At 31.6% G+C, this 19,353-nt stretch overlaps 2 protein-coding genes across 2 annotated transcripts; both read right to left on the bottom strand.

Annotated features, from left to right (window-relative positions):
- Positions 1 to 2,052: 2,052 nt before the first annotated feature.
- LOC128176948 (uncharacterized) lies at positions 2,053 to 6,919 on the bottom strand. The gene is made up of 5 exons (XM_052843460.1): positions 6,785 to 6,919; positions 4,599 to 4,729; positions 3,345 to 3,430; positions 2,286 to 2,522; positions 2,053 to 2,072 (listed from the first exon to the last, which is right to left on the bottom strand). Exons 1-5 carry the CDS (start codon positions 6,839 to 6,841, stop codon positions 2,053 to 2,055), a joined length of 531 nt encoding a protein of 176 aa, XP_052699420.1. The 5' UTR covers positions 6,842 to 6,919.
- A 7,131-nt stretch (positions 6,920 to 14,050) lies between these two features.
- LOC128177457 (short-chain collagen C4-like) lies at positions 14,051 to 15,897 on the bottom strand. The gene is made up of 3 exons (XM_052844168.1): positions 15,329 to 15,897; positions 14,927 to 15,001; positions 14,051 to 14,532 (listed from the first exon to the last, which is right to left on the bottom strand). The coding sequence occupies exons 1-3, from the start codon at positions 15,531 to 15,533 to the stop codon at positions 14,066 to 14,068; spliced, it is 747 nt and encodes a 248-aa protein (XP_052700128.1). The 5' UTR covers positions 15,534 to 15,897; the 3' UTR covers positions 14,051 to 14,065.
- Positions 15,898 to 19,353: the final 3,456 nt, after the last annotated feature.

Below are 19,353 nucleotides of genomic sequence, written 5' to 3'. Positions count from 1 at the left end.
ATGGCGTGTAGATTTCAGTTTATTTGATTCAAAAGAGGTATACCTATAAGTTTTCGTAAGAAATAGAGGAAATCATACTCGATAGATGTTAATATACTGTATAAAAATGTAAAATACAGTAACCTGTAAACTTTAACACGTAGATATGTGATCTCTTCTACACAGTTAAACATATTTTCATCCAAAACATATTACCTTGATTCAGCATTTAACCTTGATATGTTTTATATCTAAAGATGCATCGTCGATCTGTATCAAAAAGTGACTGCAGGTGTAGATGTTGCAGTCACAGGGCATCTGTTCGATAAAAATGACCTGCTCTAAAAAACACTCCACCTCCTCCAGATTCTCATTCCTATAACGCAAATTCAGAATCGAAGCTAGTCAAGTGCATTTATTCATGACATGGACCATATAGACAAATTAAGTTATTGTTGATCATATAGTAAGTTAAAAGTAGCTATCAAGAGATATATGCTTAACAATACCCTGCTAGGCTCACCCCAGCATCTGAAATCTTTAAGTAACTATTTAAGATGAAAACCCCTCAAGCTATTTAGTAGCATTTATACATGTTTAGTAAAGTTGGTATTAAATTTAATAGAAAAAAACCTATTTAGCTGGTGAAAATTATCATTTATGTTATAATTCTCCATTAGGCAAACTCAAAAGGGGAAAACATCCCAAAAAATTGGTGTTCATGTCAAATGTGTTAGATTTTATTGAAATGACACTTCTTGTATTAGCCAAAATATTTTACATCGAATTAAAACCTGGCTCATGTTTCGTCGTTCAGAACTGATCCTGGTCATTATTTTACAGGAGTCAGTATTCTTCTTTGAATATGTCGTCCATATTTTAAACCTCCAAAACAAATTTGCTGACAAATAGGAATAAAATTATCGGTGAAAGTAGAAACATGTTAAAATTTTAAAGTGTTTTGTGTTGAGGCAAATTTTCTCTATCCTACTCTTTCTCTGTTACTTATAACAACGCTCATATTTTAAAGTCCCTATCAGAGTTGTTATTTTCGGATAGGCAATAAATAAACAGACATCAACAATAACTTTTAAGGACGTTGTTTACTCAGGGTTTGAGTTCTCAAATTCCGATTGTTATAAAGTTCAATGTCATGAGCAAAATTTGTTCTAAACACAAAGTATTTATGAAAAGAATTATTATTGACAAACTATTCGATATTTATACTTTATTATGGAATTAGGCTCAAACAAAGTTGGACTTTAAGCATAACAGAGGAAATTCGGACTAAAATTTTCAGATTTTGTTTTTCACTGAATTATTTTTGGTAGTACTGTAGTATTCAAGTTAAGATTTTATTTGTTAGTTAACATAATTTGCATATTTTATGTTGTTTTTTTTCTCACTTTTTCGTTTCGATATTTGAATGGCACCCACTTCAAAAATATTGAAAAATGCTAAAAAAAAAAAACGATAAAAGACACCATATCTCAAAATTTTGATCATTAACCTCATATCACTTTTATGCCTGCAGAGTAAGGTCAATTTACCTAGTTTAATGCTATAAATGTTTAAGTATTATCGTCATTCAGTTTTTTGTAAAATTGAATCAAAAAAGGGTAGGAATTTTAAAAATAATAGAGGAAATTCGGACTGGACAATTCATATAAATTTGTGTCTGTTTAGTGTCATTGCCATTCATTAACTATATTTTATTTTTAAAAGAGTTTAGCAATTTGTATTATTTTCGCAATTAAGAAAATTTCAGTCATAGTGTAAAATTTTTGGTGACTTTTCTTAAATTTTCAAAAAATATTCAATGGCCATCATCTCAAAAAGTAGGTCACTGACCTACTTTTTTGAAAGTGAAAAATAGCACTACCATGATTGGTCTTTAACACACAATAGATGGTTTTTCATTATCATCAGTGGATTTTTTTTTCATTCTGAGTAAATGTATACCTTAATACCATTGAATAAAGTTATTGAGTTAATAATTTTGAAACTTTGCAATTCAGAACAAATTTAGCTCACAACTTAATCAATATATTTTATTTTGGTAACATATAAGATTCAAACTGGGTCAGGACAAACTGAAAAAGAAAAAAATCAGTGTATTCATAATTTTCGATTGTTATATGCATGTAAGTATATGTTAAGCTTTTATAAAAATGACATAAATTGATATAAGTTGTTTTCATTAACCGATACATGTGAATCGGTTAAAAATGACAAGCACCACACACTTTGCCTACTTAAATACACAATAAAGGTAAAAGTAATAACCAGACTTATTGTAGTCTTACCTGAAAGATTTGTCAGGTAAAGTCCACTAATGCCCAGTGTTTTCAAATCATGCGATATTTTCCGTTTTTCTTGTTTTGAAGGAGTCCGCGTTTTGGTCAAAACCACGTGATATGACCCAGAGGTGGAAACACATTCTTCAGTATTTCTATTAAAGTTGTTTGAAACAATAACTTTGACGATCCTGTACGGTTCAATGGCGGTTTCATTGTGCAGTCTGACAACACGATACAATTTACCTATAGATGCAACATGAAAGTTAAATAATTAGCGTCTAGCTAATGACAGATAAGATATCACATTTGCCAACCATACAAACATTAGAATATTCATAATTTGTGGAGTAAATTTTAATAGAAAATAATTTCTTCATCGATTCATCAAAGCTTAGCTCATCATGGAAGTGATTTACATGTAGTTGCTCAATTCTTTTTCCTTGTCCTTTAACATAAGCCCGAGAATTATGCATATGAAAAATCTAGAGATGTCAATTATACCCGAAGAGATTAGTCTAATAATGAAACGTTACATATTTGAAACATTGTCCTTTTCATATTAAATAAATATCAAATAAAGTGCTACTGTCACATACACAGTATGTTTCACTCAAAAGCATTTAAAAACTAAAAATTAAAAGTAACTGATGTCTTCGATTTAAAAAAAACTGATTATATTATGTAAATATCCGATAGCAGACATCCTGGCTTTTTTCACTTTTGACGCGTACACATAGATGTAATGGAGCTACATGTCATCTAAGGCAAACTAAACGTGCCTTGTTTCATGCTAAGGCATTGTCCCGTGCGTAATCAACGATTAAAGTTGAATACTATGTGTGTTTATCTTACATTACACAAGTTACTTTGATTTTGCATGCATATATATACTTTTCATTTTTATTTCCATATCTAGGTTTTCATCCAGTAAGCTATATGCACAAACATCCTGCTAAGAAATAGGTTACATTATATTTTTTTTACTTTTCCTAATGTGGTTAGAATCTAATAATAATTCATAATACAATTTCATAAAAATGAAATATAAAGCATCAGAAAACTTACAATCGCCGAGTGACTTGTCCAAAGTAAAATCTGGTTCCCCATCAACCACTCTTAAGGTAAAGTTGGTAATGGTGTAACACTCAGTGCTGTTAATAGGTGATCAACTTTCATAAACCAATTCAACGGGCTTTCATAAATATAATCAAAATTGTAATTCTCAAATCTATCTCTTCTTTTATATTGTGAGAAATATAGACCAAACGCCAACAATGTTTCATTTTCGTTCAATATCAATCAAGACCTACTGAATAACATTAAAATTGGTATTTTATTGTTAAAATGCAGAACCAAAGAAAATTAAAGGGGTTAAAAGGACACAGTATAAATGCGAGGTTTTTTTCAGGTAGGGGTCTTCTAATTCTTCTTGCTACATAATGCATAATTTTTTTCATAGGCAAACAGACAGTATTAAAAATCTCGCAGTAAAGTCAGGTCAATGTTATTGTCTCTTCTTCAACTTGAATGATGTTATATTGAATAAATATTATTTGGCCTTCACATCTACTATACGGTATTAAGTTTCTTACAATCAATAAAGTAATAAATACACAAAATGTGTAAATACTGCTCAATTGAGATAAATATTTGAGTTAAAATTGATACTGCTTAGCCCGCATTTCCTCTAGTTTTCATAGGTATTGAATATATTTGGGGTTTTTTCAATGCTTCTTGAAAGACTTATACACAGATATAAATTGATAGAAAGAGTAACGCATTGACCATATGTTTAAAGAGAATATTCAGTTTTAATGGGTTTTTGCACACAAAACTATTTATAAAAAGAACACTTAAAAATTAACAAAATTTTCATTCACTTGAAAATTCCTATTTTGAAATCGCATTCTGAAACCCAAGTTTCTTATTATTAGGTCACACCGACATGATTTCTTGTTCGTAAAAAAAAGTACGAGTGGGCGAGCGATTAAATAATAAAATTATTATTTTTTGTAGGAAAAATTTCTACTTGTTTCTAATTTATGAATCAAAACTATTCAAAATACAAGAAAAGAGCAAAAAAAAAAAAACCAAAAAACAGCGCAAAATTGTCTGGATGCGGAAAATTAATAAAAAAAAATATTCATATACTCTTATTTAAATATGAGTGCACGGGGTCCGACAAACAAGAAATTATTCATGTGTTGCCTTATTTCACATGGCATGAACAATCACGTATTATTTGTTCACAAATCTTCGGCAATTTTGAGTAAAAAGCAGTATTTGTATATTTTATAATGAAACAAATGTAGGTTTTACCCATCATATCTTGCTTCATAAGAGCTGACTACCATTCCATCTTCAAAGTCGAAATAATGAAAGACCTTATAATCTTGGCCTTTCGGTTGGCTAGTCTGATAATGGTACCAAATAACAGAAGAGCCTGCAATCTACAAAGCAAACAACACTAAAAATAAATTGTGAGATTTGAATGTTGATGATTATCTTATTCAAGAACAGGTAACATACTTGTAGCTATTTTATATATTTACACTTGCAAATGTTTTCTTTATATAACACTGTTTGAGCAATCCGCTGTTATTCCTGCATAACATCATTATGGATCAAGAGGTCAAAGTAGCGCATAAATAATTTAGGTCACTACTGTTTCTGTGTGTTCAAACTAACCGACTTGTGCTGAAACACGCCTATTATATATCGTAATGAAAACATAATTTAGGTATAAAGAAAAACGTTTCTGTATTTTGTTATACGAAATTTTATTCATTCATTTTCTTAAAAAATATAACATTAATTGCGGGGGATAAATGAATGGACAACACGTGTTAGGTTTGTAAACAGAATGTTTATGAATCGACATCGTATCGAGGCGTTCTTGAAAATTACAATCGCAATTTGCCAAAGGAGTTAATTCAGTTAAAATTCATTTCTGATTTATTAAAAGCCTCGATCAAAATTGCAAACGCAATATCACAGATCTTTCGTGTTTAGTCCATTCACGGATCACGGTCAAATTTAACTCCTTGTGCTTTTCTGTCCGTTTCGTTTCGTAAAAAAGAATTTCGAAGTTAAAATTGCTTTCCTCTATAATGTCGGAGGATATCATTATGCTCTTGAATCTGATTCTGCAATAGAGTTTTCTCTGAAAATGCCTAAGTAGACCCTAACTCAACTTTCCATCGCTTTGTTTTCAAATTTCTAACCGCTCTGTTACTGGTACTATTACGCCAAGTTTAAATCGGGTTTTTTTTTCAATTGTACACGTGAATTTTCTTTTCTGTTTCCCTTTCTAAGAATAAAAAAGTGTTGTCTTGTCAAAGGTAGTGTCATATTTATTTATCATGATAATCAAGTACTTGCAACATTGTTGTACTATTTTTTGTTACGCCATCTTAATCGTAGCGGCTTTCTAGGTCATCACAGTAGAGAAAGTATGGAGCATTGTTATTGTCATAATTTGCAACAAATGTAAATTTAAGAAAGAAGGTATCATTTTTGGATGTATATCGGGATATAAATACGGGTTGGTACGTGATCAAATGATTTGATCACATACTAATCGTAGTAAGTGCTACAAAGGCAACGTAACCTCATTGCCATATTCAATATGAATATATATAAAAAATAATCAAAAATTATCATAAAAGTTTATCATCCAGATCAGTTTTATATTAAATTCCATGGAAATGCATTTACCAAAAAGCATTGCGAAAGATAGATCATCAAATATTAATTTAAATGAGCGAATTCCAGATAAATAAAAAAAATGATGCTATAAAAGAGTAACGCAGAAAATAAAACATAAGTAGTATCCCTTTTCGAGCTATAAAAAATTAATAAAACAACAAACATTTATGACGTTTTTGTTGACGATAGTTGATCAAGCCTGAAGGGGGAGTGTTTCTTAAAAGTTATTCTTGCAATTTTAAAAATATCAACCAACTTTTTTTTACATTGATAACCAGTAAGGAAAATCGTAAGATTTTCACTGATTCATTCAATATGCATTGATATACAAATTTAAAATAGTTCTAAATATTCTTTAATGTCTGCTATTTTACCACATTATTTACTTTATATTTTCTTGTTACACGGCAATGGTTTAGGTAAAACTACCTTAAAGTAAAACTTATAAGGAAACAATACTCTTCTTTATAATGGATACCATATAAATGGCTAAGTACCAAGTGCAGTACCAATATATGGGTACATATTATATCTATTTCGTGTATACATCCAAATATGGCGACTCTTAACTATTCATAAAAAAGAGATGAACTGTTGAACACAGGCTAAACACACAAAACCTTCAGTTGAATTTACATCATGATGTCTCTTTCAAAACAAGATTTGAAAACGTGGTCTAATGGATGACCTCCTATATTAAAAATGATAAAGTTGCATAGTGCAATTAATTATTGATGTCTTATAAAAAGAAAACCGTTAATATATCTAAAAACTCAAATCAACTCGTAATAACTTACCAGCTTAAAAACTCCAATGACAGCAATCAAAGAAAGAAGAACTTTAAGGTTGACCATTTCGTTTGCCAGGTTGTTGATGTCTAAAGCGAGATCTCATAGAACATCATTATATATTCTCCTGTTAAAAGATAAAAAAAAAAAACAACGCCTTCTAATATCAATATTTCTAATTTATAAAAATCTTACCTATCAAAATCCCATTCCGATGGAAATAGTGATGTAAATTACATTACTTTGCCGAAGGCTTTTCGTATCCAAATGGCACAGCTTACTAAGTAATCGATGAAATGGTTTCATCCAAATCTGAGGGGAAAATTACAGAAGTTATTTTTAAACCAGTCTCATTATGCTTTTGCGAGTATTAAAATGATGCATTCGGCAAACGTGTTTACACATTGCACAATTCACTACATGTATTTACATTTTATTTTGGATTGAACATTTTGTAAAATATCAAAGTGCATGCTGTTTTCTAGGGAACATTATTTGATGTACAGTATTTATTGTGATATGCAAACATATACAGCTATTAAGCTATTATCATCAAGCTCCAGTTTTTCTTGCATGCACAAGAAATTTATTCGATTCATTTCTCCAAAGTAAAAATTCTTATTCCAGAGAAAAATAATGCATCTAATATTGAAGAACACGAACAGTCTTTATATGTCTATATATAGAGTCTTTACTTTCAGAAAATTAAATCTAAATAGCATATTTGATTTTAGTTCAGGTCGTTTAATCGATACGAGACAATGTAATACAAATTTTAATCTCAAAACAATCATGTAATCTGGTATACCTTTGATCATCAAACGTAACCAATGATGGTATATGTAACAGAAATAGGTTAACCTAAAGGAACAATCTCAAAGAACATCTCAAATGTTCAACAAAGTTGCGGCACCCCCCCCCCCCCCTTCACCAAACAAGAACAAAGAACAGGGACCATAAAAATATTTAAAATCATCATACAAATTGTTTACTTATTTGGGCTTAACGAGGCCGAGTACAGAACGAGTACGCACGCTTTCGCGCAGCGTTTCATTTGTATTGTGACGTCATCTTTTTGCTTGTTTGACGCCATGGCGTGAGAGTTTTATCTGCAGATATTCAGCGAAATTTGTTGAAAATGGCTCGTTTAATGCGTAAAATTAATGTTATATTGTGGAATAAACATAACTGTCTCGAAGTATAAGCTATATTTGGGCTCGGGTCGAAAAAGTGAAGAGGGTTCAGCAGGCCAAACCCTCTGTCACGTTTTCTTAACCCGCCTAAATATAGCTTAATTCATATATTTCAAGACAGTAACCATGTATTTTATATTAATGACCCTTAATACGTGATGTTATATATTTTTTTATTACTTAAATATGTCTGAAGGCTTTAATAATACTATAAAGATCACCTTTTCCGCCTTTGTCAAATAAAAAATAGCCATTATCTGACAAATCTGGGAAATTGGGCATACAAAAATCAACTTTGATAAGAACCCTGGAACAAACCAGGAGGTAAAAGGTTTTTTATTTATTTGACCATTTGATGTCTGTTAGCAATAACTTTAATATGTAGAAAGGAAAAAGAAATCCCTAGGGCAGAAGTTAAAAAAAATGTGCAAAATTGATACATTTCAAGCAAAATCCCATAGGGTCCAATGTTAAAGATTAACAAACTTTGAGATGACCCCCTAAACAAACGGTGTGGTAAATATCTTATTTTTTAATCTTAAAATAATAATTATATCAGTAGAAATTCAGGTAAAAAATTTCATTAAAAAATCTAGGGCAGAACTAATTAGACCCGGCCTCGTTAAGTCGTCGAATTCTCATATTTTCATTCGAAATAAAATTATTAAGCGGTATTAAAAGTAAGAAAAAGACAATCACTGCAACCCAATAACATCACTGCACAAGTAATCTTCGGAAACTTTCTAAGGCACAATAATAAGTTGCAATTTATTCATGACTTTACCCGGAGACGTTGATGAATTATATTTGTTGAAGCTTAAATCTCCATATCTTTGTAAACGAAGCGGTGTTTTACTTGAATTGTACTTTTTGTTTAATATTAATCCGCATCACATTACACCATTACTACGGACATTCGATTTCATACTCCTATACTGTAAATAGGAGCAGTTGTAAATCACATTCTTAACAATTATTGCGTGTATTGTAGAAAAACTGGTGGTTTTTCAATGTAAAACAGATGACGCCGATTTGATATATTTTTAAATCAAATGTTAATAACATAATCGTAAGCACTTAGAGACCGGCTGTGACCAAAGCTTTTAAGCCTTTTATTTTGTAAGTTTTATTTTCATGAGTCATATTTTATTCCGAATTGCTATTAATGATGTGGTTGACGTAATGAACTACAAACTTTCTGCACATATGTTTAACCCTCTGACGATATGTAAATTTATACAAAGATAATTAATACTTTTATCCTTTCATCTCATTTTTTATAAATTGAACATTTATTTTTTAAAGTAAATATAAATGTCGCTTTATTTGCTATCAGTGTTATATACTAAAAATCAACTTTTCTTTGAATTTGACTTTTCTGATGCATTTGACTCAATATGTAACATTGTTATAAATTTAAATTCAATAATTGGATACATATTTCCTTGAATTAGACTTTTCTGATCCATGTAACACAATATGTTACATTGTACTAAATTTGGAGAAAACGTAGAAAGAAACAACAGAAACCACGCAATATTGGACCATAGGAGTTAAAAAATAATTGTGCTGAATAGATTCAATCCGGTAAATATTCTTTGTGTACGTTCAATGCAGAAATAAAGATAAGATTAAAAGTGATTCTATCCCTGGAATATTAAGATACCCAAACAAACTGAGCTAAACTGCCGTGTAAAGAAAAAATAATAACCTCTGTAGAGTAATCACCAGGGGTCATTTCTCGGCGTAGAATAATGACATCCCCATCAGTTGAATAACTGAAATATTTCGAAGAAAAAAGATCTAAGGGTCATTTTTCTTCAAGTTAAACATAAGGAGAAATGATTCCTGTAGAAAAATGACTACTGTAGTAAATAAGACTGGATATCCAAGCTATCCAACTTCTAAATTAGGTTAATTATTAGTTCAGGTGTAGTTCGCATTCTATGTCTTATTTTTTTGCGTATAGAAAGTTTGCAATTTTATGTAAAAAGAAAATACAATGCATCTGCGGTCATCGTAAAGGAACGGAAGTATAGTTTTACATCACACACAGTTCTTAAGGAGGCCAGGTGTTCAACAAAATAACCATAGGGTCTACCTTAAACTTTAAAATAAGATATTTTTGTCCATATACTAACATTTAGTAAAGAAAAAATCCAAAATTTTAAAATTTAATATTTCCTTTTATCCATTCTCCTTAAAAGATTCAAATATTATAAAAATGGCCACAACCATTGAATCATCTTAGTATTCAGATATAAGGCTCCTCGACACACCAACATTTTATTTGATGGATCGATCAAGAATCTTTCTTAAATAGGATTTCGCAAAATCAATACCAATATCGGTTTCGATTTATTTCAAGTGAACGTTTATATCAATATCTTGTTATATTACCTATGAATTTTTGCTTTCTGAAATATACCCCTTCTTTTACTGTAAGTCAAATTGAATATCAATTATAGCGAGCGAAACGAGCTGTAAGAACCAGCTGAGCGCGCGAAAAAGAACAAGCTTAACCTACATATTCATCAAGAAATGTTTTTGCAGCAAACCTAAATGCTTTCTAAAATAGTTTAGCTCCCGTAGTGCTATGCCAAAAATGGCTGACATTTAATTCTTAATTTATGGTACCTTGAGGATTTAAGACACGTTTTAAGTATCGCACAAGCTTTGGTGAGAAAGTTTACACGCTTACATTCCTTCGAAAGTCAAAAAACTTAAACAAATGAGGTGGATCAAATATCTGTAATGCGTGTACAAAATATTTCAGTATAAACTGGAATAGCTGCCTCAGATGATAAGTTTTTAAATTGTTTTGGCTTTGATGGAGAGATTATATATAATATACTTTGCCGGATAGTTAGCGAGGGCCAAGGTAGTATTTTTGAGAATGTATCGAAAAATTCAAATATGCCATATGGTAGATCATTGCTTCAAGAGTTTATTTAAACATTAAATGCTTTCTTTGGTGGTGATTCATTCAGGATATGAAGGTAGCAAAATTGCAGAAAAAAACATAACCCGCGTTAACGGGTAAAGTAATTTTTTCACTAAATTAAACTTAATGTACATAAGTACGTTAGCTAAAAGAAACAGCTTGTTCCTCTCATGTGAGACTTTGAGTCTGACATCATCATGATTATTTCGTGCAGTCCATGATATTTCGTAGGTCGATAAAGAGGGCGTGTCAATTTCAGTTCTGTCAATCTCTTGTCAGTTTCAGCCCTGTAGATTTCGACCAATCGATAAACGGGGCGTGTAGATTTCAGTCTTGCTGTTTCTATAGGGCTACATGTATGAATTAACTATAAGTTTTCATAAGAAATAGTGGGAATAATAATTGACAGGTGTAAATATAACCAAGGTAATATGAGTTATTGGTGTATCTCACCTGTCATGTGAGATATTTACCTTTAAAAACCAAATTTCTACAGGAAAAAAAATTTCCCTTAGAAAAACAAATTTCCTATGGGATATTTGGATTTTCCTTCCGAAATATAATCTCTTCAGATGGAATTTGAACAATTTGAACAAAACTTCTAGGATTTTTAAATGCGATAGGAAAATGTTAAAAAAGCTACATGTATATATTGTACATGACTGAATCAAGTTCCAGCAGGAAATGCTTTTCTCCTATATGAATATATAATTTCCCAAAGGATGTTTTAAAAATCCTCTAGGATTTTCAATATCTTCGGTAGGAAAATTATTTCTCCAATGGAAATTATTATTTACCTATTCATATTAGATATTATTTTTAAAGGCTATTATCTAACCTGTCAGGTGAGACCAAATTAATACTAATGTGGTTATACACTCTAGACAATGGTCTATCGTTTCGTATATTAAATGAATTTTTACGAAACATCATCTTAAGTAAGCGGATGCAAAAATGCAATTTTGGTACTTGCATAATTATCCGGCACAGTGCTAAATATACAAGCAAAACCTATATTTTATTCACCGTCGTATTGATCCAATTTATAGCTGATTTTCCATGCATATACAGTAAGTAAAAGTACGGAAGAAATTTTTAAAAATATACTGCTATTAAAGTTCCAGCCTCGTCATTTTGAAATAAAGAGAAAAAATAAAAAGTTAAAAAATCTGTGTAGATATTACATGTTGAAAAATGAGAAATTACACATCTTCAAACAGGGACCGGGGGAGGCACTTAGAACTTATACATTTAGATTGCAAAAATAAACAAAATAAAGAAGATATTGACCAGGAAAACAATTAAAGTCAGAAAACAACACGGTACAATATATATATATATATATATATATATATATATATATATATATATATATATATATATATATATATATATATATATATATGTGTGTCAAAAGTGTTGTGTCAAGTCTTGTTGACAGGCGTGGAGTGGATAATCAGACCAAACTTGATGCTCTTGACAATAACACGACTCTTTGGATCAAGTTATTATTAATATCTGTTATTAATAACTGTTGATAAACTCTGAGTTAATTTAAAATTTATTTATTTACAATAACAAAACGTTTCACAAAAGTTGAAGGATAACTCTCTACCCATCGTTACCATCCATTAAGTTTAATTTACCAGTTTAGATTCCATACAGTTAGACAGTTTAACTACAAATCAACATAATGTGTTAATGGACGTCGGATCATATCTGTTATTCCATTGCCTCTATGTTAAGGGCACTGGTAGATTAATCAGTATAGAACCATTTTAACAAGAGCTTGGTATTTAGGTAGTTGTGCCATACAAGAATGTGACGTATATGCATATCTTTTTCATTGCTATCCTAGCCACTCAGTCATGTCTCTTGGAAATCGACAAGATTTGTCTGGCTTTTTAGCGAATACTATGGAATCAGTGTATATTTCGCTTGAACCCAGCGTCATTTTTAACTTGTTTTGACGCAAGCAATAGATTGTTACGTCCTACTGAAAGTCCAAGGCCTTGTTAAAATGGTTCTTATTTCTTCACATTCCAGTTATTCCTTATGGAATTTTGTATTTATGAAATACAGGATAACTGCACACCTTGAAAAAAAAAAACAACCCCCAGCATTTAATGTCAATACATATTAAATGCACAAAACCTCCTTTTAAACAGGAAACTATTCTTTAGAATATGATATCAAACGGGAATATCATTGACAATATATCTATAACCGGCCAAAAAACTAAATGGGATTTGGGGTAAAAGACAGTCATAATGAAAATGGAATCGCATGTTTAATTACATCATCGTGTATGTTTCTTTTTCCATTATTAACGAGACACTTAAACAGACGCAGTAAACATAGCAACTTCTTGAAATCTTTACCGTAAGCACATCGCGATATCTTTGGCAGCACGTTGTCGTACTTCGTATCTGGTGTTCGTATCAATTGCAAATACCGTCGTCAACGGGGTTTCAAATGCTGCATGGCTTATCTTCAAATAAAATACAGGTTCGTTCAGACTTTGCCCAAAACCAATACCAATATGCATGGAAACAAGACACCATATCATTTTCTGTTTTACGAAATGGTGTATTTTAGATTTTGTCCGCTATCTATTTCCTATGCATTCCTGAAGATGTTCAAAATCGCCAATCTTTATTGAGGTCTTAGTGTTTATCTTGTCATTTGACCTTGTTGACCTAAATAAATGAACTAAAGTTTATAACATGACAAACTTCTGCACATTTTCTGAAAATTACGCAAAGATAGCGACGCTGACAGTATGGCCCCCAGTGGATGTTTTATATTTTATATGTTGATACAAATGCTTAACGAAGTCAAGTTGATATAATATGGATCAAACTAAAGGAGCCATTTAATAGCTCTATCAGAAGTAAATACAGATATTCCAAACATAGTTTGACTGTGTTGAGATGTTGTGTAAATTATAACATGATTTGGGATGTACGACGCCTAGTAACCTCACTTGACCTCTCGTGAGGTTAAACCCAGGCTCGTAAACCCAAACCATAATATAATTTTCATAACACCAAAAAAACGGTAAAGCTGTATGCAATATCTATTACTTAATCCTATTTTCGTTTAATGACTTTTTTGACAAAAATTTTTATAACTGACTGGTTTTATTTTACATTATTTTGTACAAACAACGCAATTGACGATCTCGTTGTTGGTGAAAGGAGGACACTGCAAAGCTCCACATTGGTAGGAGACGGGGTAGAATAATGCTCCATCGACGCCGTTTTGTCCAGCATTAAGATAGTCTGGAGACTGATCCACACAGACATATTCCTTTGCTCCTGGATGAGTCAAATAGGTGGTTCCCAGGTAGCCATTGTATTGCTTTGTCCATCCGGGGTAACAGGAGTTTCTTCCTGGAATCATAAGAAGCGTTGATTCCGAGGCAGCTGAGCAGACGGCACAAGGAGCGTCCTCGTCTTGTGAATGTGTCCCCCAAAAGTTGGTCTCATATTCGACACCGAACAGATGGTTGTTGTATCCACTACTTAAAGATTTTCCACTGGAGATAGGATCTGGGGGTAGACAGAGATAATTGGTCGGACTTCCTTTATCGTTATACCATCCTCCTGCGGCATATCCTACAATTGTGCATGCACGTTTATACTGTTTGACAACTAATTACTAAACAGAAATTTGTTGTTAACAGAAAAAACCGAAAGTTTCATTGGATACTGTTTCGATTATAAATTGATATAACCAGCGATTTCAATAATGTATTGAAAAAATTGTGTATATATATATATATATATATATATATATATATATATATATATATATATATATATATATATATTTTTTTTTTTTTTAAGAAACCTAAATCATATATCTAAATTACAGTAGTGATATTATTAAACTCCACCTTAATACTAGTATGATTGTTTATGTGCTAAAATTAATCTTTTTGCAAATACTCTATTCACTGTTTAAACCGACTATAACCAAATTTATTTTATAAATTATTGGTTTTCTTACCGGAATAAATTTCAATAGAAACGTTATTCGGACAATGTTTTCGTCCCCACCGTGTATAAATGGCGCCTTTAATAGCTATTGAATAAAACAAAACTTACTGATTAATATGTCGCATAATCATAATTATGATTATTACTAAAACTTATGTTATAAGTCATTTAAATCATTATTTTTTTCCATTATGTCATTATTAAATTGATCTGTAATTTCTCTACTGGATTATGTTATACTTGGTCATTGTAGATATCTTAGGAGAAAGCTTAGTTGTTTTTTTTGCAATTTCACCGTTTGGAATCAAAACGCAACAATATAAAATAGCGAGCGCCGAATACTTTTTTTAATTACATATAGTAAATATTCACTGAATATGATATCTAAATGCGTCGACTTAAGAAACCTTACCTGATCTAGCAGTCTCATACTGGTTTATTCTATCCTTAAGCTGCTGGTTTTCACTTTTCATCGTCTGTATTTCGTGTTCCAGATGAGTCAATCTCTGTTCAATGAGCCCTGGGTCATTTAAAAGAATCCTTTTCTCACCCCTCCCTGGCTGAAAAAAGTGCACAAGGACAATAAGATATAAAAATAGTTTAAATATAATGAACATCTTGAACAAGCTAGTCCCTTAGTCTTATCTTTTCGTAAAAATACCGAAGCTTGTTATCTTTAATTTTACGTCATACATGGTATTCATAATGCACTGAATTTGTCCTATTTGGGGCGCCTGTAAAGTGCGAAACGAAATCGAAACGAAACGAAACCGAACTGAACGAAACGAAACCAATCGAAACGAAACGAAACCAATCGAAGCGAAACGAGACTAATGAAACGAAACGAAACCATCAACACGGAATAAACAAAACCAAACAAAACTGAAAATCAATAATGACTACATAAAAGTGATGAAATATATTCAATTAAAAAAAATTAAACCATAAACATAATGGCTTGTATCTTTCAGATTGTTGTTTTGAATTCTCAAGCCGCTTACCCGGTATTTGCAAAAATTATAGAATGAAGTAAATAATGTACATTCTGATTTTTTTAATGCTTCCGATTTATTTCATTAAAGGGATAGTCAGACTTTTTGGTGAACATGCTGCACTAGAAAATTAATGATCGAAATCGGTTATGAATTAAGTAACAACGGAATAAACATAAGCTTTATCTACCCTGAAGTATTAGTATAATTATATTGTACACTATGCATTAAATGGTATAATCTGAATGTATGATGTAATCTTTTCTAATCCATATTTTCTTTCTCAAAATATTGAATACAAATAATAAATATCAGTATCAAAAAATTGCTATCGAAAAACCATTCAATATTGAAATTAAGTGTAGCCGAACAGGGTTTTTTTGTATTAGCGCAAAGCTACTGTATTTCTGGGAGGTTTTTGCTTTAATTGCCCCCTTTCTAAAACAAAAAATTATCTTGTTTTCGAAAAAATTTTGACTGTTCAACTTTATCTCAAGAAAGTACCTACTGATGTGCATGCTACATTTTAAGAACAACATTAATTTAAAAACAGCTTTATATCAGATCCATATAAAACAAAAAAATGAATATAATAATTATAAGGAAGGTCAATCTCTTCTGCCTGGAATGTTTTATACAAAAGAAATTTTACAGTTCAAATAACTAGCCAGGGATAATGCAGGTAAGATGCAAGATAAGTTACACGCTAATCCCCATTGACGATAATCTGTCCTTCACCTCCTTTGGAACGACTCAAACAGTTTCTTTTGCGATAGTTAAAAGTTCTTTACGGTATTCCGGAAACCTTTTCTTAAAACAATTGTTTTGAAGATGGAAATATGCAAATTGCCAGTAACGCCACGTACACTTGAATTTACAGGCACGTAGCATCGTTTTTGAAATGGGGGAGGGGGGGGGACTCATCCAAAAATCTTGAGAAGCAATAAAAAAAGGGACTTTTTTATTTTCCCAAAATGGGGGGGGGGGGGGGGGGGGGGGGGCTGGCGTAGTATATCTTTAGCTTTAATTTCACTCCTTATTTTCATACCAATTTTTACATACTCCCAAAAAAGTGGGGGGGGGGGGGGGTAACTCCATGGTAATTCAATTTTTTATATGTAAATTTAAAAAAATTAGTTGCTGCGGGAAAAAATGGGGGGGGGGGGGCAGCCCCCTCCCCCTTGATGCTACGTGCCTGATTTAATATTGTATATTGTCTTATTGTACAGTGTAGGCCTATATACACAATTTACAATATTTAAAATGCAGTTTGTTTTTACACTAAATAATTATATACAAAACAAATCAACAAAACATTTTGTTTAATTCCGTTTCGTTGGGGTTTATTTTGTTTTGTTGGTTTCGTTTTATTTCGATTTTTGGTTTCGTTTCGTTTGGTTTCGATTGGTTTCGTTTCATTTCGATTGGTTTCGTTTCATTTCGTTTCGTTTCGTTTCGATTAGTTTCGTTTCGATTTCGTTTCGCACATTACAGGCGCCCCCTGTTGGGCTGATCATAGCAACACGATAACTGAAAATGAAATAAATCAGTGAAAATAAAAGTAATAATCCGGTTCAAACACTTTTTTCTTTAACGCCAATTTAAATCATGCTAATATTTACAAAGGCTTAATTTAAAAAAAAAAAGGGGGGGGGGGGTGTCTTGCTATCTTTTTTTTCATTTAACTTCATATAATCACCAAAGGATCTATAATTACGAATAACAATTGAATTGACTTATAGGGCCAGTATTGGTTTCTGTCTTTACAAAAAAACATATCGATTTCCGTTCCACTTCTTGATTTTAGGCCATACACTGTAAATTCTTAGGTTCTAGTTCTCATTATGTATAGTGATTGAAAAAAAAGTTTTACATTCGTTGTCCGAGCAGTATAAGTTACGGTTGCTTTTTTTAACTTTATTATCTATAAAGGGGCATGCATGGTCACAATTTTTGTCAAATTTCATTTCTCTGTTTTGATTATTTTCAATGCTTTAGAAATGCATTTCTAATAATCAAATGAAATTTGGGTGCCAGTCGATGAGGTTTAAGCAAGATACAGGGCTCACAATTCTTCATCATGTAAACAAGGCTCGGCCCTGTTTTTGTTTACATAGGTTCAATATACCAGTAAAAAATCTTTTTCAAGCTGATCTGTCTATCTTCTTATTCATTTTAAGCTTAAATAAACAGTTCCTAACGATTAACACATTAATTTTAGATCTAAACTGGAATTTTCAGTTAAACATTCAAAATGTAAACAAAAGCTTTGTTTACATAGTGAAGAATTGTAAGCTCTGTAACTCGCTTATAACTCAACAAATGACTCTCAAATTTTGGTTGCCTATTAAAAATGCCTTACTGAAGCACTGTAAACATTAAAATCGAAAAAAATAATTTTTGACCAAAATCGTGACCATGCCCCTTTAAAGTTTGTTTTCAGTTTACTTTCTATAAAACGATACATGTTCCTTATATGTGTTTATTAACAACCAGGGTCATATTATATAAATAGTGCCTGTTTGGGAGGGTAACAGTTGAAATTGACACCCCGAGAAAACCATTGTCAACCGACGCGAAGCGGAGGTTGACAATGGTTTTCGAGGGGTGTCAATTTCAACTGTTATCCTCCCAAACAGGCACTATTTATTTTGTTATACTGAATGTCTTTTTTAAAATTTTTAAGAAAATTTTACTGCTTTTATATAGGAATAACGTGAATTCTACAGCGAACCGTACGCGCATAATTTTCGCGCATGTAACATTTTTTAATGTTACCCGTTGCCAAGTGCGTTGCTAACGCTGAGGGTAATAGTAAATATTATTAACTGCGTCTTAACCAATCAGATTTCGGTATTTAACATGAAAGTATAACAATAGAAACTATCGTAAATCTCGCGTTACGCGATTTCAAAGGTCGCAAACCCTTTGACTGTTTGCTACAAATAATGCACGTCGCCTTAGTTTTTGGGAGTTGATTTTAATCAACTCTCCTATGCAGTTACTCAGGCAAACCGAAAGTAAAACAGTGTTTGGACCTTAGAACAAATCAACACCGCTGACAAAATTTAGTTCTAATCAATAAATCCGATGTAATGAGTTCTTAAGCATTGTTCTTTAAGGAAACTCATTTATAGATACCTTGTAAATAGTCAGATTTTAAATGGTAGGAACAATTTAGATATTTTTTTAAGTCGTACATTTTATGTATTACTACGCCAGAGTTCAATATAGTCTCGTTCAACCAGACGCTCGGCTGTCTCCGTAAATCTCCGAAAAGCATAGAGTCTCTCTTGCTTCTCGGAGATTAACGGATACAGCTGAGAGTCAGGTTAAACGAGACTTGAGTTCAATTTTGCTTGGATCCATACAATTTCTCATAACTATTTCGATTACTGATACGTAGTTTGATGGATAATTCTACACAACATGATTGATATTGGGT

This window comes from Crassostrea angulata, chromosome 3 (genome assembly GCF_025612915.1).
Source record: "Crassostrea angulata isolate pt1a10 chromosome 3, ASM2561291v2, whole genome shotgun sequence".
Lineage (NCBI taxonomy): Eukaryota > Metazoa > Mollusca > Bivalvia > Ostreida > Ostreidae > Magallana > Magallana angulata.
The sequence above is the reverse complement of the archived record's forward strand: the minus strand, read 5'-3'. Positions and strand labels throughout refer to the sequence as shown.

Coding starts and splice junctions, on each gene's coding strand:
- LOC128176948 (XM_052843460.1), bottom strand. CDS start 6,841: ATGGTCAACCTTAAAGTTCTTCTTTCTTTGATTGCTGTCATTGGAGTT. Junction 2,523..3,344: donor GGACAAGTCACTCGGCGATT/GTAAGTTTTCTG, acceptor TTGCATCTATAG/GTAAATTGTATCGTGTTGTC. Junction 2,073..2,285: donor TTACCTGACAAATCTTTCAG/GTAAGACTACAA, acceptor TTTCTTTTTCAG/TTTGTCCTGACCCAGTTTGA.
- LOC128177457 (XM_052844168.1), bottom strand. CDS start 15,533: ATGTTCATTATATTTAAACTATTTTTATATCTTATTGTCCTTGTGCAC. Junction 15,002..15,328: donor GTATGAGACTGCTAGATCAG/GTAAGGTTTCTT, acceptor TTTATTCAATAG/CTATTAAAGGCGCCATTTAT. Junction 14,533..14,926: donor TTCTATTGAAATTTATTCCG/GTAAGAAAACCA, acceptor GCACAATTGTAG/GATATGCCGCAGGAGGATGG.